At 40.1% G+C, this 27,463-nt stretch overlaps 1 protein-coding gene across 10 annotated transcripts in view; it reads left to right on the plus strand.

The window, feature by feature from the left end:
- The window catches only part of LOC137629559 (dystrobrevin beta-like), a 517,572-nt gene that overhangs the window by 336,744 nt on the left and 153,365 nt on the right, over positions 1 to 27,463 (plus strand). For all 10 annotated transcript variants that reach the window (XR_011041536.1, XM_068360996.1, XM_068360991.1 and 7 more), the window contains 2 exons: positions 10,796 to 11,030; positions 22,002 to 22,151. Coding sequence is in view for 9 of the 10 variants with exons in the window: in XM_068360996.1 (XP_068217097.1) it covers positions 10,796 to 11,030; positions 22,002 to 22,151 (385 nt within the window). In the remaining variant the exon portion in view is untranslated. The remainder of the gene's footprint in view (positions 1 to 10,795; positions 11,031 to 22,001; positions 22,152 to 27,463) is intronic.

Below are 27,463 nucleotides of genomic sequence, written 5' to 3' on the forward strand. Positions count from 1 at the left end.
CCCCTTTTTTCCAATGTCGATCAAGATGAAACTGAAGGGAGCGTAAATGCAACCTCCCCAGAGACACGAACTTCTCTAATGATGAGAGTGTCCCCAGAAGGCTCATCCAATCCCTTACGGAACAGAGTTCTTTCTTCAGAAAAGCTTGGATTTTTTTGAGAGCTGACTGTATCCTTACAGGCGACGGAAAAGCCCGAAAACTCCGACTGTGAAACTCCATCCCCAAATAAAGAATCTCCTGGGATGGAGTCAGTTGCGATTTTTTCGAACTCACCAGGAGGCCCAGTTCCTTGGTTAATTCCACTGTTGTTCTCAGGTCCTTCAAACAGCAATCGGCTGAGGAGGCGCTTATCAGCCAATCGTCTAGGTACAGGGAGGCCCTGATTCTCCTCGAATGCAACATGCTTGCTACATTCAGCATGATCTTGGTAAATAATAGAGGAGCCGTGCTGAGACCGAAACATAGGGCTCTGAATTGAAAGACCTTGTTTCCGTCCATGAATCTCAGATAACGTCTGCAGCTGGGATGAATAGGAATATGGAAATAGGCGTCTTGGAGGTTTATTGAGACCATCCAATCACCCTTCCTTACCGCTGCAAGAACCGTTTTTTGAGTCTCCATCGTAGACGTCGTGTTCTGGACGTAACCATTTAGAACACTTACGTCCAGAACCGGTCTCCATTCCCCCGAACTCTTGGGAACTAAGAAAAGTCGGTTGTAAAACCCCGGAGATGTTAAATCTTGCACTTCCTCTATTGCTCGTTTCTCTAATAATAGAGACATCTGAAGTCCCATGGCTTGCTTCTTCGGTCTCTCCCTGTATTTGGGTGAAAGATCCACTGGATCTGTGACTAATGGAGGAATTGAAAGGAATGGGATCTTGTAACCCTCCTTTAACATTTGGACGGACCAGGGGTCTGCTCCATTCCTCTCCCAGGCCTTCCAGAAGTAATTCAGCCTGGCACCTACTGCTGTCTGAAGGACAGGGCAGTCAAACTCTACCTCGGCCGGTCTTGGTTCCTCTGCTCCTAGGTTTTCTCCCGTCTGGTTTGAAAGAATCCCTTCCGGTAGATTTACCACAAAAGGACTGAGAAGGTTGTACCCCAGAAGAACTTTCCTTAGGTTTACGAGATGAAAAGGCAGAAGGTAAAAATTTCCTGGCCGTATTGGCCACCAAGTCATGAGTGGCCTTCTGGGTGAGGGCAGTGGCAACTTCCCCTACCAATTCTTGTGGAAATAGACTGGCTGACAAAGGAGCGAATAGTAGTTCCGATTTCTGGTAAGGCGAAACTCCCGATGAAAGAAAGGAACACATAGTAGCCCTCTTCCTAATAATTCCAGCTGTGAACAGAGCAGCTAACTCGTTAGAGCCATTCTTTACACCTTTGTCCATGCAGGACATCAAATGAACAAGGCTACTAGTGTCTGTGCCTTTCATTTCGGAGACCCTCTTGCTTAAAGCTCCCAAAGACCAGTCTAGATAATTTAGGACCTCAAAGGCCCTGAACAAACCCTTAAGTAAATGGTCAAACTCTGGCAATGACCACCATACCTTTGTTTTTCTTAAGGCCAGACGACGAGAAGAATCCACCAAACTAGAAAAATCTTCCTGGGCAGAAGAAGGAACTCCCAAGCCCAGCACTTCACCAGTCTCGTACCACACACTGGATTTAGAGGCCAATCTTGCGGGAGGAAAAGCAAAGGCTGTTTTGCCAATAGATCTCTTTGAATCTATCCAGGAACCCATTAACTTCAAGGCTCGTTTAGAAGAGCATGAAAGTACCATCTTAGTATAAACAGGTACTTTAGATGCTTTCCCTAAGATAAATTCCGATGGTGGAGAACGAGGGTCCACAGGGGTAAAATGTTCAGGAAAAATGTCTGTGAGAACTAACATCAATTTTCTAAGATCCACAGCATGTTGATAATGTTTATCTTCTTCATTCTCAGAAACGGGTTCTAAAAGTTCGTCCACGTCAGAATTTTCTTCAAGTTCATCTTCTGGCAGTGCAGCAACTGCTGCAGCCTGAACCGAAGGATCAAAGTCTGAATGAGACCGCTTGCCATGCTCAATAATTGTTTCCAATTGAAGCGGAGAGGTCGAGGTCGACTGATGTGTGACGCCATGGATGGGTTGACTCTCGACGTCAATGGTTAACTGCCGTGTGTCGTCACGTTGACACCTAGCGTCCGCTTGCTGTTGAATGGAGCGACGCTTGGTGTCAGAAGTCAACTGCGGAATGTTGTCGCGTGGACGCCTAGTGTCCGCTTGCTGTTGACGCCGACGCTCTATGCCGTCATGATTAAACTGAAGATGGTCGCCCTGTGGACGCACTTGCTGTTGATGCTGACGCTTAATAGAGTCGAAAGTCGACTGCTGAGAGTAGTCACGATGACGCATTGCGTCCACCTGCCGACGCCGGCGCTCCTCGTCATGTTCAGAAGTCAATTTCTGTTTGGCAACAACTCTCTGACGTGACTCATCTAAATTAACCTGCTGTTGAACACTACAAAGGGGAGACCGCCTGTGCGATAACACGTCAGTACTAGAGACCACATGCCGCCTGTGCGACAACTGGTCTGACGTCTGACGCCCAACCGCACTGCCAACGGCAGGTTGAAAAGACTGCATGAACGACGAGAGTTGTTGTTTCATGTCCACAAGCATAGACCACCTAGTATCGTAAGTCTGTAACACATTCGACTCCTTTTCTAAAGGGATATCAATATCACTATCACCACGCTTTTCGGGTGACGAAAGCCAGTCTGAAGGAAGTGGCGTAGCATGAATAGTAACATCCGCAACAGGTAAAGACTCTGAATCGGACTGTATGTCATCGACACGTACACCATGGTCGGAGTGTTTCGCAGGCGTGTAAGCGTCGAGAGAATGGAAACGCTCAGGCGTATCCCAAGTACTACAGCCTGGTCGTGGAGGCAATTCGTGACGCTGACTAACCGCGTGCGATCTTTTGAGCGGTCTGGACGCGTGACGCCAGTTTTCACTACCCGAACCTTCATCGGAGGACGGTGATAACGTACCAACCCCATCTTTCCTACGATGAGGGTGAACGACCTGTGCTACGGCAGCAGGAACGTTCGAGGGAACGTCTGCACGATTGATGACGCTTCTCGTTCCCTTTTGCCGTCCGAAATTACCTCTCTCATGGGTTCGAGAGCTCGAAAGAGGCCGTAGGCTGGGCGAACGACAAGATCATGCAGACACACCCTCCACAACACTGAACACATTCGGCACTTTTCACATTTCCGACTGAGTCACAATTTTTCAGTACTTTGATTTCTGAAAAAATTTGATTCCTATCTGCCGCTAAAGACTCAACTTTTTCACCGAGAGCCTGAATAGCGGTAAACATGTCCTTCAAAGAAGGTTCCTTCGGTTGATGATCTACCACTACAGAAGAAGGAATTGGATTACTAACATTAGGTAAGGTTCTATCAACAGAGCGTGATGAACTACGCCAAACCCTGTCCCTCTCTAATCTCTTAACATAACGTTCGTATGTTACCGATTCATTTTCTGTTAATGAAAAACATTCATTACACCGATCATCAAACGAACATGGTTTTCCCCTACATTTAATACAAACATTGTGTGGATCTATAGAACCTTTAGGGAGTCGAGTACGACATCCTTCACTAACACACTTACAAATTACAGGGGAGGGGTCGGCCATATTGAAAAGTTTCGTCAAAGACCGACAACATAAAAACAAAGGTTAAATTAATAAATATAACCCCAAATAAAAAGATTTCAAGAACAAATGAAAAAGAAAACAATTAAGTGATAGCCCATACTAAAAAAACGTTGTACATCATCAAATAACGTCCAAACAGAGTATAAAAGCGAGAGCGAATTTCCAATATGACAGCCAGCTATGACGGCAGAAAAATATCTGAGGCTTCTGGGAATAGTTCTACCTGTTGTACCGCGAGGGCGCTGGTGTACACCTGGCATATCTACGATAGCGCGCGAGATTATGAAATTTCTGTCAGGGCGTCAGGAGACTTTAACCAGCAGGTAAGTTTTATATTTAAAATTAAAAACTCCTAAAGCTTGAAGAACACTCCTTGCATCACTAAAAATTGTAAAATTACCCTCCTTTTCCAACGCTATTTTCTCAATAGCGGTTAGTATGCCATACAGTTCGGCAGTAAATATGGAAGAAGTTAGAAGAAGTGCACCTCTACAATTAAAATCATTACTATGTACTCCAAATCCAACACCAGCATCAAATTTGGAGCCATCAGTATATATAAAAGTCGATCCCCTATGTTCTTCAACATGTTCAATAAAAAGAGACATGGATTCTAAGTCAGTCATATTTTTCCTAACTCCAATAAAGTAATTACAAAAAGATACGTCAGGTAATTTCCATGGAGGCGTTGATGATACCTTGAATGGAAGCACCTTACCTTCTAATTATATCCCGATTGTTTAATAATTGTTTCACCCGAAACCCAAAAGGTTGAGGAGATTTTAGGTGCAACTCAAAGTATGTTGAGTGCCTTACAAGGCTTGCAGTATGAAAGGCTGAAGAATTAGGGAGTCATTGCAATCTAAACCAATACCGAATAATAGAGGACATTCGGTAAAGGTCTAGAGGCAACTCCCCAACATCAACAAGGAGACTTGTGATAGGTGAGGTTCTAAAGGCTCCTGTGGACAATCTAATACTAGCATGATGTATAGAATCTAATATTTTTAACCGGCTTGGGGTGGCTGAGGAGTATATTTCGCATCCATAACTAATTTTGGAAAAAATCAAGGCCTTGTATAATTCTAAAATAGTATTGCGGTCTGCCCCCCATGATGTATGGGACAATGCTTTTAAAAGATTCATAGCTTCAAGACATGTAGCTTTTAATGCTTTTAAGTGAGAAACCCATGTAAGCCTACAATCAAATATCAACCCTAAACATTTAGCTTCACTTGCACATGGGATCCGTTGACCTTTGATGTATATATCTGGGTCTGGATGTACTCCCCGGATACGACAGAAATGGACAATTGTAGTTTTACTTGTCGAGAACTTAAATCCATTCATATTGGCCCAATGGATAATTTTATTAATAGAGAGTTGTATTTTTCTCTCAACCATTGCCATTCTACCTCCAGCAAATCATATGGAGAGATCATCCACAAATAATGTTGCGAGAACATCCTGGGGAATGACTGAGGATATCCCATTAATTGCTAGTGCAAAACGGGTTACACTCAGCACACTCCTTCTTCCTGGCATTTACTCTGTAATAGAGCTTCCCCAACTCTTACGTGGAAAACTCTATGTGAAAGAAATGACTAAATAGATAATGGTAACTCTCCTCTTAATCCAAACTCATGGATTCTTTTAAGTATACCATATCTCCGTGTGGTATCATATGCCTTTTCAAGATCAAAACGACTGTCACATGGTGCTGTTTGGAAGCAAACGCTTCACAAATGGAGGACTCAAGTCGTATCAGCACATCAGTCGTTGAGTGTATTTTTCTGAATCCACATTGAATGGGTGATAAAATACCCTTCTTTTCAAGGTACCACATTACATTGACCATCTTCTCCATGATTTTGCACAAACAAGATGTTAATGCAATTGGTCTGTAATTTGCTGCTAAAAACTGGTCCTTACCGGGTTTTAAAAAGGCTAAAATAATGGCTCGTTCCCAAACACTTGGATAACTATGATCATGCCATATTCTATTAAAAATGCTTAAAATAAATAACTTTGTATTAAAAGGTACGTGTTTAATCATTGCATATGGAATTCCATCGGGTCCAGGGGCTGTATCGTTACACGTAGCAAGAGCAGAATCAAATTCTCTTTAAGTAAAATGAGAATTTTATGACTCTTGCTTTCTTGTTGCGAAGTTTAAAACTTTCTTTTCTTAAATGCTCCTATACTGGTGACCAGGAGCTGCTTCACACTTGCAAGATACATTTGAAAAATGGTCAGCCAGGGCATTGTCAACTTCGGTTGCTCCAGTCATATACTGGCCATTTACCTTTAACATTGGTGGTGGGTTTGGGGTGAATTTGCCTGCTATCTTTTTGACTTTCCTCCACACAGATGATGTTGGTGTTCTACTGTTAATGGAGGAAACAAATGACATCCAAGACTAGTGCCTTGCTTCTTTCATGGCACGACGGAACTGTGCTCTACATTTCTTGTATATGACTAAATTCTCCTCAGTACAGCGCATACGCAATCGAGTTGAAGACTTTCTTGTGGCTCTGTGCAGGGCAGTTAGTTCTGATGACCACCAGGGGACTGGTTGTCGTCTGAATATCCCTGTTGTTTTGGGAATGGAATTCACTCCTGCTGTGTGAAGAGTTCCATTAAGTAAGTCTATGGCATCATCAACACTTTCAAACTGTTCTGTATTTCCTTCAATTTCACTTAACTCCCAAAATCTATTCCAGTCCGCCTTATCAAGATTCCATCGAGGCGATCTCTGTAAAGGTGGACCATTGTTGGTGTTTACAATGATTGGTGCATGATCACTAGTATGCCAATAATCTAATGTTCTGCAATTAAAATCGAGAAGACAGTTAGAGCTTGCAACTGATAGGTCAATGCAGGACAAGGTACCTGTCTGAACATGAAAATGTGTGGGCTCCTGTATTAAGGAGCCCGACATCTTCATTCTCCAAAATTGATGGTATATTACCCCTTGCGTTTGCCAAAACATCACCCCATAAAGGATGTTTACTATTAAGATCTTCTAGTAAGAGAAAAGGTTGTGGGAGTTGTTTAATCACCTTTACTATATTATCATATGAGATGTTATCATTTGGAGGCAAGTAAAGAGAACAGATTGTGTATTTTCTCCCTATATCAATCTGTACAACCACTGCCTGCAGAGGGGTACAGATAAACAAAGATATTTGGGGAACATCTCGACGAACGTATATAAGACTTCACCCATGGCTCCCTGCTCGTTGATCATATGGTGTCCTATAGCTAACATACTCTCGAGGACAAGGAGTATTAGCATCGAGCTTGCTTTCTTGTAGACATACTGTTATAGGGGAGTGCTCACATATGAGGAGCTTAAGTTGTTCATATTTCGCCCTTAAACCCTGGCAATTCCATTGCAGAATGGAGGAAAAAACTATGCTTTATTTTTTGGAAGACACCTTATATGAAGTCTTCTCATTGGTAATATTTGATCTGACAATATTTACCGGTGGTATCTCTAGAGGATCTTGATATAGTGGGTTTTGTGTTCCGCTTTTTCTTTATGTCCTTTTGATCTAATTGTTGAGGAGGATGGTGGACCTCAACTTGAATTTTGTTGAGGAGGATGATGGACCTCAACTTGAATTTCTGATTGGTTCAATTTACCTTCTAGTTGATCAGAAACATCAGCAGACAAGATATATTTATTTGAAGTTGTGACTTTAATGTTTCTTATAGTAGGAGACGAGAGAGATGGAGGTCTCTCTCTTTTTTTATTTAAAGGATGTGATCTGTCAGGTTTTTGCACCTTCCCCACTACAGGTTCACCAGGTAAATTGGTTTCAGGCAAGGACACGGCCTGTGAGAGGTTTGTACTATTTAGAATCGGAGTAGTTGGCTTTTGATTAATTTTCAGATCTTTAAGTATCTGTTTTGATTTTTCTACAATTTCTGGATATAGATTTTTGATGGGACTTTCAACCTCTTTAACTACTTTCATTTGTTTTTTTATCTTAGAAGTAGAGATATAATTTTTGTCTGTGTGGTTTGGCAACTTTTTCTTCAGAACCATTGAAAAAGGTTGCCCTGGTCTTATCTGCTTTTCAAGAGCTCTTTTACGAGCCTCTTTAAAAGTAACCCTTTTCATGGTCCTAATGGCCTGAATTTCTTTTTCAAAAATAAACTTAATGCAGCTTTTAGATGTAGTTGGGTGTGCTTCCCCACAATGTATGCAATTAGGGTTTTCTCTGCATACTCCATGACTACTTTTTCCACAGTTGGCACAAACAGCTGGCTTAATATTTACTTTTTCCTCGTATTTCTGGCTTAAATGGCCATACATTTAGCAATGATAACATTGCAATGGTGAAGGGATATAAGGTTTCACCTTCAAAGATAGCCAACCAGCCTTAATAACATTTGGTAATCTACATTGATCAAATCTTATAATCAAAGTAGCAAGAGGAATACGTTGTTCTCCAACTTTCTTTCTCATTCTGACTACTTTAACTACTCCTTGACTTTTCAGTTCATCCTCAATTTCTTTTTCCTCTATATCCAGCAATTCTGGAGCATATATCACACCTCTACTCTGGTTGAAAGTAGGGTGCGAAACGCATTTTACAGTGTGACCATCCAATGTTGTAAGTGTTTTTAGCTTTTCAACTTGTAATGGGGATAGTGTCTCTATCAAGAGACTTCCATTTCCCTGGGGCAGAATTTTTGGCTGCCCTCCACATAAAGTGACTATTTCCCTGTTAGCTTTGAAAACTAAACGCTCATTTCTTCCGTTTTCAAATTCTAAGATAAAATTTTTTTATAATTCACTACTTCATAGTGACCAGGTAATACTTCTACTTTTCTATATCTTTGTGTACTGTCATCATTTCTCACACTCTCTCTCTTCTTCTCTAGGGTTTTCTTATCATTCTTTCCATAACGCATATAAGGTTCCAACGTTACAATATTAGAACCAGAGTTGGAGCTGTCTGTACCGAGGTCCATATTTGTATTTTCCAGGTCGTCAACAGAGGGGTGGGTTTTTTTGGTATGAGCAAGCCAGGTTATCCACCTTTTATCGGAGAATGTCAGTCCTCCTATCCCATGTGGCCCAACACGAGAAGAGGCTTCAGCGGGGACCAGTCCTCTATTAGAGAGGAGCTGCCTCTCTTTAGGTGGGCGTACACTGGTCAAGGGGGGTAGTTAGCCCCTCCCACCGTCGACTCCAATGCCTGGCATCACCCATTACCCGCAAATATGGGTGACTTAAAATCGGATCACTGGAGCCCGACTCTTAACAGACTTGGTCTGCACCCACTGAGGTCTGCCAGAGGGTGATGGCGTCTAAATTGGCACAAGTTGAGATGGAATGCCGTCCATCCCACACTGTGCCAAATCCAAAGCAGCATCCAAAGTATAATCGAACATGCCATAGTCGTCAACAATATCGAGTCCAAAAGGAAGAGATGGGAGAAAAAAGAAATAACCAAAAGTAAAAGAGAAAGTGCTAACTGATTTAGTTGGATAGACAGCTGGGCACCGAGGTCCAGTGGGAAGTAGTTCCCACTGTTCATTAGAGCCCAGCTGCTAATCCCCAAGCCCCCCTCCTCATCAAGGCTTCAGCATCTGGGGGGTACTGGATTGAAGATTAACTAAATGTACATATTATATACAAAGACACCTGACCATTTTTGTACGAAGTTCTATGCAGCAGTTTTGAAGCATTATGCAACTCTTGATGCATCGTCTCCTGCGCAGTTCAGTAGGGAATCACACTTGTGTACAGTGTTACTGGGTAATGTACTGTAGATATATGTACTACTGTATACAAATACATCACTTTTTCACATGAAAACGTGATTGTGCTCAAAAAGGACCGAAGCGGGAGAGGCACACGTAAGGAGAGACAACACAAGACTGAGGCCGAGTCAGCATGAGATGGGATGCTATGCTAGGTGGAGAAGGAAGTGGCGTGAAGCGAGCCGGATGCAAAGAAGCATGGACTGTTTGAAATCATCGCGCCAGGAGATTACTCGCAAATATGTGATTTTTTTATTCAATAAGTTATATGGTTCTCTGTGTCGTGAATGAGTGAAATCATGAAGAATGAACCCGTGAAAAGCGAGGGAAGACTGTACCCTTAACCAAAAATCCATCTCCTATCCCTCTTTCTTTGTTTAAGGACAAGGTTATGGTCCATGTTCATTTTGTTGTATTACCAATTCAACTGCCTGATTAGGAAGATCATTCCACAATCTGGCTGTAGCTTTAATAAAATTTCTATAATACTGTGTAGTATTGAGCCTTATGATGGCGAAGGCAAGACTGTTCGAAGTAATTGCATTTCTAGTACTAGGTATAGGATGCAAAAGATGATCATAATTTTGAAAATTTTGGGTACTACTGTATAATTATAATCTACAAAAGTTTTTTGGCTCAAAAGCCAAGGTTTTATTTATGGTACCTATTCAAGCCTTCCCACTTATGTCGCTAGTCTCACCATTGGAAAGATATGGGTTCTTGATGAAACATATTCTATGAAAAATATTTAAAACTTTCAGTTTTAAAAAATTCATAACTTTGCTGAAATTGTCCCTTGCAAATCCCTCTGTACGTTACGGGTAAACTTGATAATACAAAAAAATTACTACTTCTGCCACTAGAAAGCTAATGGAGGTTAGATGAATTAACTAGCTGCCAACTGTAATTGAAGGATCTTTTCATCTTCTGTGTAGTGTCTGACAGTTTTTGTAGACGCAATTATGGGTATTAAAAAGTACTTTAATCATATTTTACATAGATAATTAGAAAATGTCAAAGAAATATATTTCCATAGAGTTTTCAGTTTAAAGCTTGTGGTTTTCATTACAGTATATAAATTGATTATTCTCTTTTTAAGAATTAGTAGGACAAATGTTGGACGTTTACTATTTTCATCCTTTTTTTTTTTAAATTTGCATCGTAGAAGTTAGAACCCTTTTAACAAATATCCTGTACGTCTCTGGACATGCAGTAATGTGAATTATTTCTATCCCATGCTCTACCAACCATCTGTTTTACCTCTTTATAACAGTTAATATTTTTTCTCATTTTTCAGTATAACCTTCAGAATCACCATAGTTCTCCTAGTACTCCAAATGGTTCTCCCAAGTCTCCCCCCTTCTCAACAAGCGGAACTCTTGGAAGTAGCGTTATGAGTCATATGGGAGGAACGCAGGGATCAACATCATCTCGTTCAGCTCCACCAACTCCTTCGCATACTGCTCAAGTCTCCACTCTTGATTCGATGTCATCACTTCATGTAGATGGTCTACAGTCAGCAGTCTCATCAGGTATATTAGCACAGCATTTTTCATTTATCCCTACATGGATACAAACCCTCCTTTTTTAACAGGAGTAGCTTTTCAGCATAGCTGTAATGCAGTTGTTAAGATTTATAATGAGGTGTTGAAAGTCAGTGGTGGGTGGCAGGTAAGCACACTGAGCAGCCATTTTGTTTTTAGACACCGTAGAGTACAGACGTACTCCTCACACTGTAAATGGGCTGTTTTAATATTTTTCTATAAGTTTTGGCAGTTTGGTTTGAGAGGCATATTAACAAAGGATAAAGGTTTTGTAGGTTTCCAATGCCTGTAGCCGACTGACAGTTGTCTTTTTAATCTGCTGCTCCTGTTTATTCCCTTGCGAATGGGAAGGAGTTTCACTGCCGCCCATCTGACAAATTAAGGGGATGGGAGCTGCCCTTCTTCGTATTGTCAACGTCTTCCCATGTCCAGAAGGCGCTAAAGATGTATCACATACTAGTGGTAGCCTATTGTGTTCATATGACTCCTACCGTTTGTTTCTCTGTGGGAAGGACAGTATTAGCTATGTACACACCCCTGTGATTTTACATGCGCTCATTCCTTCGGCAGTGTACTCTCTTATGATCTTACCTGTTCACAGATGCCAACTAGCTTGCTACTACTGTATACATACCCATTTGCTTACAAAGGCAATAAAGGGAAGACAGGAAAACTTGGCCGAATTTTGTGAAGATTTTCCTGCTTTAGTAGGGCACGTAGGCAACTGATGGTGCTGGTATATTATGTTCTTGTTGTTTGCTACTTATTTACTCAGATCTTTAAAAATAATCAAAGCAATCGCAGCAGTGCTGTTGCCATATGTATAACAAGTAGTCGTTGTTGTATACATTGCCCCTTAAGAATAAACTAGCACATTTTCTTCTCCAATTGACTCATTTTATCTCATTTATCGATGCAATATTCATTTTTCATTAGGAATCCATCATGATGCAAAGTATCCTCTTCTCCAATATCGCACCATCTTCTCTGTCACATCAAACGTTCTAACAGTAATACAATAATGCGATAACTTTTATTTTAAAACTAGTCTAGTAATTTCTACGTTTTAGCTGGTGGTTCTGTAATTGATGTGGATAGAAGTTGATACAAAATAAAACCGTCTTATTATAACTGAAGTTAGGAAAAACATTTTGAAAATGGATTATTGTCATTTGTCACAGTTTAGAATTATCATAAATTATCATACTTGCATTAATGGTTTTGGTTATTGTTGACTAAACGAAACTAAATTGGGTTATCTGTTTTGCGATGGGTGTAGAATTTTTATGGATACTACCACTAGAGAGTTATTGGGTCCTTTGACTGTCCAGACAGTACTAAATTGGATCCCCCTCTCTAGTTACAGCTCATTTTTCCTTTCCCTACACATACACTGGATAGTCTGGCCTATTGTTTCCACATTCTCCTGTCCTCTATACACCTGACAGCACTGAGATTGCCAAAAAATTCTTTTTCATTCAAGGGGTTAACTACTGCACTGTAATTGTTTGGTGGCTACTTTCCTCTAGGCAAGGGTAGAAGGAACAATTTAGCTATGGTAAGCAGCTCTTCTAGGAAAAGGACACAAAAATACTGCTGTTCTCCAGTCATGGAGACCTCTGAACCATGGTCTTCCACTGCCTTGAGGTAGAGTTCTCTTGTTTGAGGGTACACTTGGCATACTGTTCCATCTTACTTCTCTTCCTCTTGTATTTTTTTTTCAAGTTTTTATGTTCTATGTATGAAAGATTTATCTAAATATTGTTAGCGTTCTTAAAATGTTTTTTTTGGGCTCTAGCCATGTCGTCCTGATGTTAATTCCTTTAGGCAGCTTCCTACTGTATAATATTTCTGTGAGTGATATTACAAGAGAATTGCCGTCAGGTATCACAGGGTTCTAACCCCCAGAACGATTATCCTAAGATATCGTGTATAATCAGGGATGTATCCGTAGATAACCATAGATATCTGCACCCCAAACAGACTTAACCCAGTCTAGGAATCTAAGGAGGAGGATAGGTGAGGAGCCCTTACATATCCTCTCCCTTCATAGTACTACTCGTCCCTGATAAACTCATTCCAATTTTCGCAGCTTACCTACACGTTCGTTTCTTTGTCAAGAGCGCCTTTTCTCAACATTTTGGAGTTTTTTCCTCGCATGATGGCCTCCCTCTAGTCGTTAAAGTTGAGTAACCTCCTCTTTCACAGTTTGATTTAGCTGTAACTGCTTTTGATCCCTTTGGAGAGTAGTTATTTGACTTTTTTATGGCGATGAGGGAGCGGGGCGCTCAGTGTCCAGCTAGCTTTTGGGCACCATTTTGTAATCGTTTTTGCCCTTGTTAATTTTAGGTTCACTTAGTTTTATTTCACTAGTGTTACGTTAGATAGCTTTATTTTGGCGTTGCAATGCCTTGGACTCTGTTTTGTGTTTGCTTTTACTACGTTTTATGGTAGTTTAAGTTGTAGTTTTATGCGTGTTTGTCCTGGCTAGCCTAGCTTAGAGAGTGGTGTTTTGTCAGAGACAGGTTCGCCGATAGCGATCAGGCCGTTCTTACTGGTCTCGGCAGCGGTCTTTTTACCCTTAAGGGATTTTTTCCTCAGTTACACTAGTTTACTGAGCCTATTATGTCTGCTGCTTTCGATTCTCTGATTTTTTCGGCCTATTAGGCTTAGCCTAGCCCTCGTTGGCGAATCCGTTGGTCTGCCATGCTGCATTCGTTCACGATATCCCATGCTAGGACTGTGCAGTCTTTTTGAGTTCCCCTTTACGAAGGGTGAGCTCCTCTTGTCTGTGCGCAGACTTTCCTGTACTGCCGTTTTATCATAGCCCCTGGGATTTCTCGATCGACCTGCGGCATTGATCTTTTATGCTTAGCCTAGCCCTTCGTGGCGATTGGATTAGCCCTCGTCACTGAATCCGTTGGGCTGCCTTGCTACATACGTTCTTGATCTCCCATGGTTGTACTGTGGAGTTTTTTGGAGTTCCCCTTTTGAAGGGTGATCTCTCCTTGTCGGTGTTCCGACTTTCCTGTTCTGCTGTTCCGTCATAGCCTCAGGGATTTCTCGATTCACCTGTGGCATCGACCTATTAGGCTTAGCCATTCTGCATTCACTCATGATCTCTCGTGCTAGGACTGCACAGTCTTTTGGAACTCCCCCTTGTGAAGGGTGTTTTCATCATGTCGGTGCGCCGACTTGCATGAACTGCCATTATTTCTTAGCCTCAGAGATTTCTCGATCGGATGGCAGACGGCGTGGCGTTTGTTTTGATGCATGGGTATAGCTTCTCTATGTCGTCACCTCTCTTTTTATCCTAGTCTTTCCGGGATGGACATTGCATGGATTTTATTATGCTGCTGTGTTTTTATTGCGTTTTTGTTCTTGAGAGTTGGTTCCCTCTGGGATCTGACCTTCCATGGCCGTCAGTGTGCTTCTTCCTGAGGAGTGAGCTATCAGATTGACGACAGTGCCGGTGTCTGCGGCTTTGCCGCCAACTTTTGGCACACTATCCTATTGTACCTGTAGTGGCGATTCGTCGCAGCTTGCGGCAGTGCCTCCATTGGCGGCGCTACCTTCAGCTACGGCATGGTTTTTTCTGCAGGAACCATTGCCGTTTGTCACATAGGAGGCTGGCGGCGATGCTTTTACCCCCTAGTGATGCCGGTGCTTCCGACAACGCTGGTATATCTGGCGTACATGCCTATAGCAACGCCTGAAAACGGTTATGTCGCCACCTTTCGACACCCAAAAATAGATTTTTCCTACGTCAAAATCCCTTTTATAGTACCCGTTCTGGCGATATGTCGCTGTTTACGGCTGTGCCGCCACTGGCGACACTGCCTCTCTTTTGGCATAGGTGCTTTCTTCGAAAACCCTTGACTGTTATCTCAGCCGCCCTTGGGCACTATTGCCACTGACGGCAGAGTTAGTACTAGTCTATGGGTGTGGATATTGGTACCAGTGCCCTAGGGCACATCCCCCTGTCCATTTTTCTTTGAGGGTGTGGATTGAATAGATGGTTGGTAACTCTATAGGCTAGTTATCCCTCCTGATTTTTTCCTCTTGAGGTGATAACCTTGCTTTTATAACCTGTGGGTTACTTTAGACTCTTGCTCATTAATCAATGCGTCGATTGCTTAATGATTAAGTTTACCTGTACCGGTGCCCTCTAATTGGCCATTTCTCTGCGGAGATATAGGAGCAACAGTTCTTTCCATGAGCTTTACCCCACCCCTTTTTCCTCTTTTGGGCCTATAGCAACGGACCTTTAGGGGGGGGGTAATTTTTCTAATCTCACGTTCTTTAAAGGGGAATGAACATTTCGTAATTTATCTCCTTTTTTCTCACCAATGGCATTTACACACAATTTGGGGATTACTATTCCCTCAATTGTTTACATGGACCGTTAATGACCGATTTCTTTTGGCTTTTGGTGTCTGCTAGAGGATGTAGTACTCATTTGAACCCTTTTCTCCTTACAGTCGGTTCCTCTACGGAGATACACTGTTGAGTGCAGATTTGTGTCAGAGCTGTGAGACATCCCTGTGGTCTCGATATTTGCCGCACACATGCGAAGTGTTGGAGGATGAAAGGCTCATTATTGTACTGGGATCATCAGGAATGCAGTGTTCGTAAGGATTTACTTCACTCCAGTTGGGTCTTGGAGGATACCTCCAATGACGCCTGCATGTTCTTCCCACGGTACCTTCGCACCTGGGTAAGAGGATGAGGTAGTCTGATCTCATCAAGGATTCAGTAGTGTCTACCAATTCTGATTCCACTATGACATCGATCTACCGATCTACGGTTACGATTGCTTTTTCCGTGACAGGGGCTGTTCCTGCCTGTTTCTCCTCCCGACATCTTCTGCTAAGCTCATGGAGGCCCCCAGTTCCCGAGTACCTTATGTACTACAATACATTTGGTACTTATGGCTAACAGGAAAGCCTTCATGGAGGGGGAATTAGTAATACTAGGTGATGATGTTCAAGGCCTCATGTGAAGAGATCCAGGCCTTGGAGAAGCCAGAAGAGTTGGCTAGATATAAGGTTTGGCACTCCTAGCTACCTTATAGCACGCAACAATGATGACGGCAGTGGGTATCAATATACAGATTGTCGCCTTTGGTAAGAGCTTGGCCTCCTTCGTGGCCCTGGACAAAGTGGTCTTCCACTTTCTTTCGAAGAGCTACATCAGTGGAGTTAGCCTTTTATAAGGGTAAGCCTCTCCCAGCTTTGAAAGAGTGCACACCCGTCTCACCTTTCTTACCACATGATTCCGTCCACTAGACTAATGTCCAGATTAGTTTTGCTGAGAGTACTGTAAACTAGATACGGATGCGGCTGCCCACCAATTTTTTGAGGAGCTGCCCAGGATTCCTGAACACCTTCTTCAGTCTGAGTTGTAGACCAAATAATGGTTGTCAATGTTGATGTCTCTGTAGTGCTTTATGGAAATGAGGATCGGGCATTTTGCAGGTGCCTTCGTCTTTCCTTGCTGGTTAAACTCATATCGACACCTTTATGAAAGACCTTTATGCTTCTTTTCAGGTCTGTCGAGCCTGTAGTGAGCATGTATTTGACACAGCTACCATCCGCCACGAGCTGAAACGTTTCACACCTCTAACCTTTGGGGAAAAGACCTGTTTCCTTAGAAAGTTGTGAAGAAAGTTACGGATAAGGCTGTCACAGAGCTTAGAGCCTTTTCCTGAAGTGGGGGATCTCATTGAAGAGGTAGTTCACCCCTGGAAAGGCCACAACCAAGAGGTCTCACAAACTGACGTATCATGGTAAGTCGTTTGTTCTTTCTTATGCTGCTATCCCTCAGAATGTCTACGCTGTGCCCTTATAAGTGGTGTCACAGTCCCCGGCCTTCCACCTATTTACTGTATGAGTAAGGGTAGTCTTCCGAGGCTGTCTTAACAGTGGAGGCAAGTCCAGAGATTGTGGACTTTGAAACGGCAGTGGAGGTAGTGGTTCATGTCCTCAACACAAAATAATGAAGGCCTCCAGTAGGGGGACGGTTAGCATTGTTCAAGTATTGTGAGTTCTTCAGTCCTTGGCCACAGAACGTCATTTCCACGGCTTTGGTTGGAAGTAGTAACAATAGCCACCACAGTTCAGGAGATTCTTCCAGGAACATCTCCTTGTCTGGAACAGTATGTATAAGATCTCTTGAAGAGGGGAGTTATCTGCTGCGTGAGATTAATGAGATTTCAAGATCGTCTATTTTGTGTGCCAAACCGGTTTCGAGCTTATCTCAAACTATTCTCGTCTTGTCTGGTCTAAACCTGTTCGTTCAGTGGGACAGGTTCCGGATGTTGGCTATTTTGCAGATATGGACCTTACCACCCTTGGAGGCTTTCACTGTCTCTATAGATTTTACTGACGTCTTTGTATTGTCGGTTAGGTCGACACTTATCCCCCTACCTAGGTTGCAGCCTGTGGAGAAAGGTCTACAGGTACGTATTCAGAGCTATGCCATTCGGGCTCAGCATAGCTCTGAGTGTTTTCACAAAGTTTACTGACGTAGTCGCACAACAACTGTGGTAGACAGGCTTTAAGTAGAGCCGTACCTGGTTGACTGGCTAGTGTGAGTTCCCTTGGCACAGAGTACTCGGAAGCAGCCAATTGAGTTTTTGGTTCCTCTAGTCCCTTTGACTTCAGATGAACCTTAAGAAGTCAGAACTGACTCCAGCTCAGGACTTCCCGCGTTTGGAGATTTGTTGTGACTTTGTCTCACACCCGTTCTATTCCTCCCTCTAAGGGAGAGGAAATAGAGACGTCAGTCAAGTCCCTGATCAAGTCAGGGATGACCACCAGGCAATACTCAGAGGAGTTTTGAGGATCTTTGTGATTCACAAATTTTGTCCTCAATTTACGACTCAAAGATGCAAACAGAGTTTGGGGAAGGAGAGCCTCCAACGCTCTTCCTAACCATCAGAAGAAGACCTCGGTTTTACTACAGAAGCAACTTGGACCGTGATCCACTTCCATACGTCTTTCACAGATGTTGCTGTTGCGCTTTACTCCTCCAGTAGTAACACTTTGTTCGGAAGCCTCGTTGGATGGTTGGGTGGGTCATAACCCACCCAAGAAAGTGCAAAGCTGTTGGTCTCAGAAATTTTAACAACACCACATCAATATTCTGGAGTCCATGGCAGTCTTCTTGTCCCTCATGAAATTATACCTGAAGGAGAACATTCATAGTCTGTTACAGTCTATTGCTTCAACAGACAAGAATCGAGGTCTCCTCAATTGAACCATGTAATGATAACCGTCTTTACGTTGGATCAAAAGAAAGGTTGGCATTTGTCAACGTCTCTCCTTCAGTGAGATCAAATCTCTGGCCTTCAAGTAGATCTGTTTGCAATGAGTTTCAGCAAGATATTTCCCTGCTAGGTAGCACCGAAAGTGGTTCAAGCAGCATTGGGCTTGGACATAAAGTTTGTCAATATCCCGGGATGGGATTTGTTGGATGACAATTTGCCTGTTTCCACTGTTTAACCTCCTCGTGAAGGTTTTTGACAGGCTTAGATCTTTCAAGGCACGGCGGCTCTGGTGGCTCCTTGGCAGCCAATGAGCAACTGGTTTCCCATGGTCACGGATTTGAATCCCAACTTGTGCCGTGACCAACTCGATTCTGTCTCAGGATGGACATCAGGGGATTGTTTATGCTTCATCATGGAGATCGTACAATCCTCATCTCATGTTTGATTTCACCCTATTCCTGGGAATGAAATTTAAAATTCAACGTGATAAGTGGGTATTTGCGGAAACTATAAGTCCTCTAACACCATGACTCGGTATGAAACGTCATGGACCAATGGGTCAAATATGTCAAAGACATAAATCCAGGGTTGATTACTATGGGATTTTAAGTTTCAAGCTTACTTTGCATGTTTAAAGTCTAGCTTCCTCCACGATTTCGTCGTACAATTCTATACTATACGCCTTTGATGTCGAAATTTACTCGGATCTCTTCAACCAAGTTCCGAAGGTTTGTGCAAGGCTACAGCTTTTGGCTCCACTGAAGCCTATCTCTTGGTCTTTGGACAAAGTTTTGCAATTCCCCTCGGACCTAGGCAATCAGAAGGCTTCTATTCTTGATCCCACTCAGAAAGTCATCTTCTTAATTGCGATGGCTTCCGGTGCTTGGGTTAGTGACATTGTAATGATTTCTAGAGATGAGAACCACATTGAATTTGTGGATAATGGTTTGGTTAATTTATACCCTGATCCCACTTTTCTGACTAAAAATTAACTTCCCTTTTCACCTTGGGGTCTAGGGAAAATAGTTCCCCTTCAAGGTGATCCTTTCCTTTGTCCAATACACTGTCCAAAAGTGTATTTGCTGAGAACAGTGCAGTTTAAGGGTAGTCTTTTGTTTCAAAATGATACAGTGGGGTCTGTTTCGTGTTAGGTGTCGGTGGCGTGGTCCAAGTGTGGTTTCTAGGGCTTTTGTTACGGCCCTTCCCTTTGATGAAGGAATTATCTAAATGGAAGACAGCCTGTGAATAGTGGTTTTCACACGCCCCTGATGTATACAAGACACCCACAAGGTGCTCGCGCGAGGGTAGTAACCTCTGCATTCCATGCTTTTATCTTTCTCTGGTATATTTGGAAGATTTATATCAGAAAAGTGTAAAGAAGAACCTTTTCACAGGGCGTCACAGGTCTCTCCCCAGAAATAGATTTTTCCTTCGTCAAAATCCCTTTATTACTTTATATGAAGAGCGGATCCGGCTCGTAACACATCGGGTCTCGGCCCTAAAGATGTGGCTTCCTTTTTTAACTTTTTCCAGTATATGTCCATTGAGGGACTGCAGACATATACTGGTCAGATGTCCACTTGGGTTTTCTTCAGGCATTATATGAAGCAATTGGAGGAGACACGCCATTTTGTGGTGGTTGCGGGAGTGTTATCAAACCCGTGCCAACGACGTAGCCCACAATGCGGCCTAGGGCACTCCTTTAGCTCGTTATTAGCAATGAGTAAACAGAAGTTTTTGCTTCAATGAAAAAAGTTAAAATGCACTTCATCATTTCCTTTTCAGGTTCCCAGGTGTCTTCAGATGCTTTGTGTATTCTTTCAGTGCTACAGCCTAACTGTCTAAATGTCGTTAAGCTATATCTCATTTGGTTTGGGTGATTAACCCCTTTTTTGGTACAGACATGATCATGTGTCTCTTGATCAGGTTTACCTTGTAATAAGTTTCCTATGGTTCCTTATGTCATGTATTTGCCCCCTTATGCTACCTTATGTATAGGTAGGGAAGGGATCCATTTTTTTTTTTTTTTACAAAAATTTTCCATGTGAAGTTAATGATGGTTACTTGCTAACCTTGGCATTGATTATTGTGAGTAAAAGGCTGCGAATTGTTCCATGACTTTTACTTTTATGCCCTACTATTATAATTATAATTACTGTAGTGGCTTTATCTTTAGTGTGCCTTCTCATTATTATCCTTTCTGAACATAATTGGATTTAATCTCAAGGCGAGTTTTGGTTACATTCGCCTCACCTTTGATGCCTCCTTTAGTTTCGGCCTCCTTAGAGCTCCTGACACTAGCATCAGGTATTTTTCCTATTGCGGAGGGCGGTCCCTTGGGTCTTTATTGCCTCCTTGTCGGACCATCATGCTTGTTAATTCTGCCTCTGAACTGTTCTGGGATACATAGTTGAGAGTGATACCTATGCCTTGATGGAGTAATCCTGTAAGTGCATTTTGGTATTGGGACCTCTCCCTTTGGGGCTTCCTACCGAGGCATAGGTAATTCTCTGGTACACTTCCATCAGGACGACATGGCTCGAGCCCAAAAAACGGATTTTGACGTAGGAAAAATCTATTTTTGGGTGAGATAGCCATGTCGTCCTGATGGCCCAACCGTTACGGTGTCCCTCCACGATGCCTCTTCTCACGGTAGTTGTGCTGCTGTGTGGAATGAGTTTATCAGAGACGAGTAGTACTATGAAGGGAGAGGATATGTAATGGCTCCTCACCTATCCTCCTCCTCAGATTCTTAGACTGCGTTAAGTCTGTTTGGGGTGCAGATATCTATGGTTATCTTGGGATACGTCCCTGATTATACACGATATCTTAGGATAGTCGTTCCAGGGGTTAGAACCCCGTGATACCTGACAGTAATTCTCTTGTAATATCACTCACAGAAATATTATACAGTTGGAAGCTGCCTAAAGGAACTTCCATCAGGATGACATGTCTATCTCACCCAAAAATAGATTTTTCATGTGTCAAAATCCTTTATATATATATATATATATATATATATATATATATATATATATATATATATATATATATATATATATATATATATACAGTATATGTATATATATATATATATATATATACAGTATATGTATATATATATATATATATATATATATATATATATATATACAGTATATATATATATATATATATATACAGTATATATATATATATATATATATATATATATATATATATATATATATATACAGTATATGTATATATATATATATATATATATATATATATATATATATATATATATATATATATATACAGTATATGTGTATATATATATATATATATATATATATATATATATATATATATATATATATATATATATATATATATATACCAGTATAGTAGTATGTAGTATGTAGTAGCAAAAATAATTAACTTGCCAAATAAGGAAAATGCCCATAACACTTAATTATCCCCAAAATAGACAATTTTAATTAACAGCTACCAAAAAAATATATATGGCAAATAATAATGAAATTCCATGAGAATTGTGTGTATAAGTAAGAAAAATCATAAACTGATCAATATCTGGGGAAGAAAAATGGCAAACAGACACGCATGAAATAGGGTAGCAGCTAAAACAAAATTGTATTCAACTATTGTATTTATTCAAATGCTGATATTCCATGTTTTAATTTCAGTTTTCTCCAGTGCAGCATCAAGTTGCACCCCAGATAATTCCCCTGATGATGATGATAGTTTAGCATCTCGAAGCCTCAGAAATGACCTTCTTGTTGCTGCAGATTCTGTCACAAATGCTATGTCTAGTCTTGTCCGAGAACTGAATTCAGGTTAGTGTTGTGTAAAAATAAGTTATATATTAATATTGTGCATATTTATAGTTTTTTAACATGATTACATTGTGTAAACTACATCACCTTTAATTTTCATAATTAGAAGGTGCATGTATCGAGAAAGATTTTTTACTCTTCATGTACAGTATTACAGTACTGCATATATATTTTGTATAGGAAAACCCTTTATTTAATGGTATTAATTTTACTTGTTATGTTATTCAGGTGCTTAATGAAATTTTCTGTTTATAAACAATTTAGGTTTTGACACACATGGTATTGGTTTTTCATAATCACTGTGCAAAAAAGAGCATTGCAGTTGAAATATGGCATCTGTTCATTTATACATATTTTATACATTTAATGTAACTGAATATATTTTGTAAATATATTTATTTGCATGGCTTATATTAAATGTATCATGAATTTATTAGGTTGGCATTTACATATACTTTTTAGCATTTTGTTTCCAGTGATTTATTTGCTGAAAGTATTAAGATAAAGGAAGATCCATCTTCCTCGATCAAGAATGATTAAAGTTGTAAAATGCTTATGGTACTGTTGTTTGTAGTTATCATATAACTAATATTGTTTTAGGCGAATGTTCTAAGAGACCCAAGGATGAAAACTCCAATCTTTTTAGATATGTAATCATTAATGAAAGGCACTCATTTACGTATATAGTTTATTTTTCAGATACTGGCAAATGCATAAACCTTTACTTATCACGACTGAATTTCCCTTAAAATTTTTTACCACCTATTTTGTTTTTCAATTTTCTTTGAAACATTAATCCAATCCCTTCTAATCTGTATTTCCCACCAATATAAATCTCAGATATGGATTTTTTTTTATTATTATTACAGTTATGTAATACATAGTATTTGAAAGATATTCCTTTGTATTTATCCTAGCCATACAGATCTGAGTCCTTTAATTTGGCTTGAGCTGGAATCAGTCATTGAAATGGATAACAAACAATTATCTGGCTAGTGTGGGTGAGTGGCAAAACCACTCACCCCCTCTCAACCTGTTCCCACTTCACTTTTGCCATTTCAACCCAGAATTTAGAGGGGTGCTCTGAGAAGGTAGGCTATATTAAAGGGCTCAGGTTTCTAAGGCTAGGAAAAATACAAATTACCGTATACTCGCGTAACAGCCGATCTGCGTAACAGCCGATCTTGCCTATTGCGCAACCCCCAAATTTTCACCCATAAAATATGATTTTATCATATATTTTGTGTATCATGCGAGTTTCTTTGCAGAGAAACCGAATTACAGTAGACTAACCTTCTTTACTCCATACCTTTATCCTGTTGTCTAGTTCAGTAGGTTAATAAAATAAAAGAGTATGATAAAGGTATTGTTATAGTGATGTTATAATCAGTGCATAAATGCATACAGCCACAATAACAACCAAACAAAAATCAGAGGTTTTGTTATGGACAATCTACTCATGTAGCAGCTGTTTTGCTTGTATTTTAATAATCTTACAACAGTAAACAATTCCCGTAGTTGTTGCATGAGTCTGATATATTTTTGCATAAACCCTGATTTGCTATGGAGAAAAGATCTTCAAAAGTAAATATACTGCCAAATATACAGAACAAGCTGTAGCTGAAAGCGAGAAAACAAACGATATTCATGGCTGTTATTCTTTTTTTTAATCAAGGAAAGGTGTGTCCGAAACTGGAGGAAACAAAAAAGGAAAATTAGTGGGAACCTTTATATGTGCAAATCGCCTAATTAAATCTAAATTCTGAATTTAGAAGATAACTTGACAAAGCGTCTGTAAACCGAGAAAATAATTTTATTATAACTCTATATAAAGAATTTCCTAAGCTTTATAATCAAGCATCAGAGGTAAAAACTATAAATTATCATGCATCGGCAATATAGGTGAAACTCGGGTAAACTTCTATATGCAATTGAACTCAACAGTAAATAAGATATGAGAGAAGTATTTCAAATAAAACTATTTAAATTAGCATGTTAAATTAAAAATGATAGTTTAAGTAATAATTGTTTCTTTTAGGAAATAAAAAATATCCTTCAGTAGTTTGTCTTAATCAGCTGATTTGGAAAGCATATATAAAAGTATCGATCAACATATAGAAAAGATTACAATTCGTTGTTTTTTTATGTCTTAATACTAATATGTGAATATTACATGCATTTTTATTGGATACAGTTAAGTGAAGCACCAGTTTAATCAAAATTTTATTTTATTTCAAATAAACTTTAATTTTTTACCACAGTAAATGGATATATAGTTCGGACAACGACGTTGCCTAGTCTAAGAATACATATGCTAATTTTATATCTAATGTAGGATGTGACACCCATGAATTTAACTTCAAAATCAGTCTTCAAAACTCACATGATATGTGAGTATATAAAGTCCTTTTAAAACTTTATATTTGTTCCTACATGACATACAAACCATTGTCCTTTAAAGTCCATTCAAGTCAAACTGGAAGATTCTGTAACTTCCCTGAACAAGTCCAGAGTTTTATCTGAAGAGAGGCTAAGTGTGGACACTGACACCCCCAATCTGTTTATCATAGCATTGATAAGACTGCTAGGACTTGGGGTGTACAATAAAATAAACTACCAAAACCAAAGAAAATCTTCCTAAAGGAAAAAGTCAGCAGGTTCAAATACTAGGCATAAGTTATGGGTTAGTATTAGATTCACCATTCCACAGCTCGTATGGGAATGGGAAGATATACTTCTTTGGTTTCAAAGAATGGTGCTCTGAAGTATAACTTACCAGCATCTAGTCCATCCAGATTGTAATGCTTTGACTGCTGACCCCAAGATATTGATACTGATATATTTTTTTGGGCCCATACATGAATACTGTACATTATCACGATGCATAACCTAGAAATACTACTGGATCGATCTGATGAGCTGAAGCTCCTTTACAGACCTCCTAATATATACTCATATTTGTCATATGGTCAGAACATAGTTCTATAGTGCATAAAAATCAACGGCTTACATAGTCTGCTAGATACTAGTGGATACAATAAAAGTCAGATAAACAGATACAGTACACATAAATGGGTAGATAAATATAAAAATTCATTGTTAAATACAAAATGGAAAATTGATTTTTGGGTGAGATAGCCATGTCGTCCTGATGGAAGGTTCCTTTAAGTAGCTTCCATCAGGACGACATGGCTTGAGCCCCAAAAATATGTTAGACACATAATGGGCGAAAATATCCTACATAACATGTATCACTGGATTTTGTTGAAAAAAAATACATATAGAGAGAAAACACGAGACTCGGTAACTATTAAAATCATACTTTTTATTTTATTCTTAAACATATCACAAGAATTGGTATTCTTTATACAATTAGGCAATTGATTCACTATTTTCCACCTCTGTATGTTACAAATCTTTGTGTATGTGATGTTCTGCATAACGGCAGCTGTAAATAGTTTTCTCTGCGGGTATTAAGATAGTCTGCAACTATGAAACCATAACTCCCATGATTCACGTGTAATGCTTTGTACACAGAGACTTGTTTGTAAAGCTATTATGTCCAAGAGTTTCAGTACTTTCAATTTTTTGAAGAGAGGGTCAGTGTAGGCATAGTGGTGACTGCACGTCATGACTCTTAACAACTTTTTCTGTGTAATAAAAAGACTATTAAGATAAGCACTAAATGATCCCCCCCCCCCTATATTACTGAAACGAGCAATTAATGTGGACAGCATAAAAAATAATAAATATTTTTTAAATAATCAGTTGTGAGACAGTTCCAATTAACTTACAAATTTTAGTTACTACTTCATTTATATGATCATTCCACTTTGATTTGCAATTAATAACCACACCTAAAAATTTTTACACTTGAATTTGTTCCAATAAGATATTGTCAATATAGATATTAATATGCGGTGATTCCGTCATCAACAGTGAGAATACCATGCAATGAGTTTTAGATATATCAAATGTTAATTTATTTCTTTTCATCTGTAAAGAAACTTTTGATATTTTGGAATTTAATATGTTTTTTTTATAAAATTTAGGTCTTTGCCTTATATGGAAATTGTCTTGTCATCAAAAAGGAGAAATTCAAGTTTATCTGTAGTAAGTGTTGAATCATTAATATATAAAAGATATGAAATATGACCCAAACTTGATCCTTGCAGTACTCTAGAGCTGATACTAGTGTATTGAGACCTAGACTGATTATATACTGTGTTGCTTCCTGAAGCTCAGATAACTTTGAAACCAATCATGCGTTATACCTCTGAGGACATAAATTTTCAACCTTTCTTACAATATTGTGTGTGATGTAGTATCAAAATCCTTTGAAGGATGGCAAAAAAAATTATATTTGAAATTCTTTGTTGTAATGTGAATGTTTTGGCAAAAACAATGAAGGGAAAGGTCGATGGAGTAGTTAGGTCTGAAACCAAATTGATCGTTTGATAGAAATGAGTGTTTCGATACGTAATCTGTTAATCTACTAGCTACAGCTTTGGTAATATAAAGACTGGTCTGTAATTACGTTATGACAATTTGTCCTAAATAGTATTTTTCCTAGCTATACAAACCCGTAATCATTTAATATAGGAATTCGCTTCGGCTCGGCTCAAACAGCCGAAGAGAAAGAAAACTAAGAAGTTGTGCTGTTTGGTTGGCTGGCGGTATGGGGCGGAGCTTATCCCCCCCCCACCCCCACCGCCAGCCCACTTTCCTCATTCAAACGCTTTAGGCTCAATGTGGAACATGAGAGGGGTGGTAGAGGCAGGCATTTATATCAAATGATTACGGGTTTGTATTGCTAGGAAAAATACAATTTAGGACAAATGTCATTTGTTCCGACGCGATATACAAACCTTGTAATCATTTAATATAGGAAGACTCACTGGTTGGTGGGAGGTCTGTCTTTGCTGCTTGTGGACAGCTAACTGCCCGGATATAGACCTGGTCTCGAATGAGAGCAGAGGACTAAATCCGACCCGACATGATGATGGTGGGGTCTGAGAGACTGGGAGCCGCTGCGCGATGTGTAAGAGCATCGCACGACCAGAGAGCGTGAACGTAAGAGACACTCGACCCTAGGGTCACAGTGACTGGATGAACCTCAAAAACCAAAACGCAAAGGGTTTATACATCCATCGTCTTCCCTGCCTAGCAGAAGACGGGGGGAGAATGCTTGTAAACAAACTCTAGCAATCTTACCTGGGGAGACTTGTCTTGATGTATGGAACTCCAAGAAAGGAGACAGAAAGAAAGGTGTATCACCTGCAGACTGCTTTCACACTGCCAAACATACCATA

Source organism: Palaemon carinicauda, chromosome 37 (assembly GCF_036898095.1).
Source record: "Palaemon carinicauda isolate YSFRI2023 chromosome 37, ASM3689809v2, whole genome shotgun sequence".
NCBI lineage: Eukaryota > Metazoa > Arthropoda > Malacostraca > Decapoda > Palaemonidae > Palaemon > Palaemon carinicauda.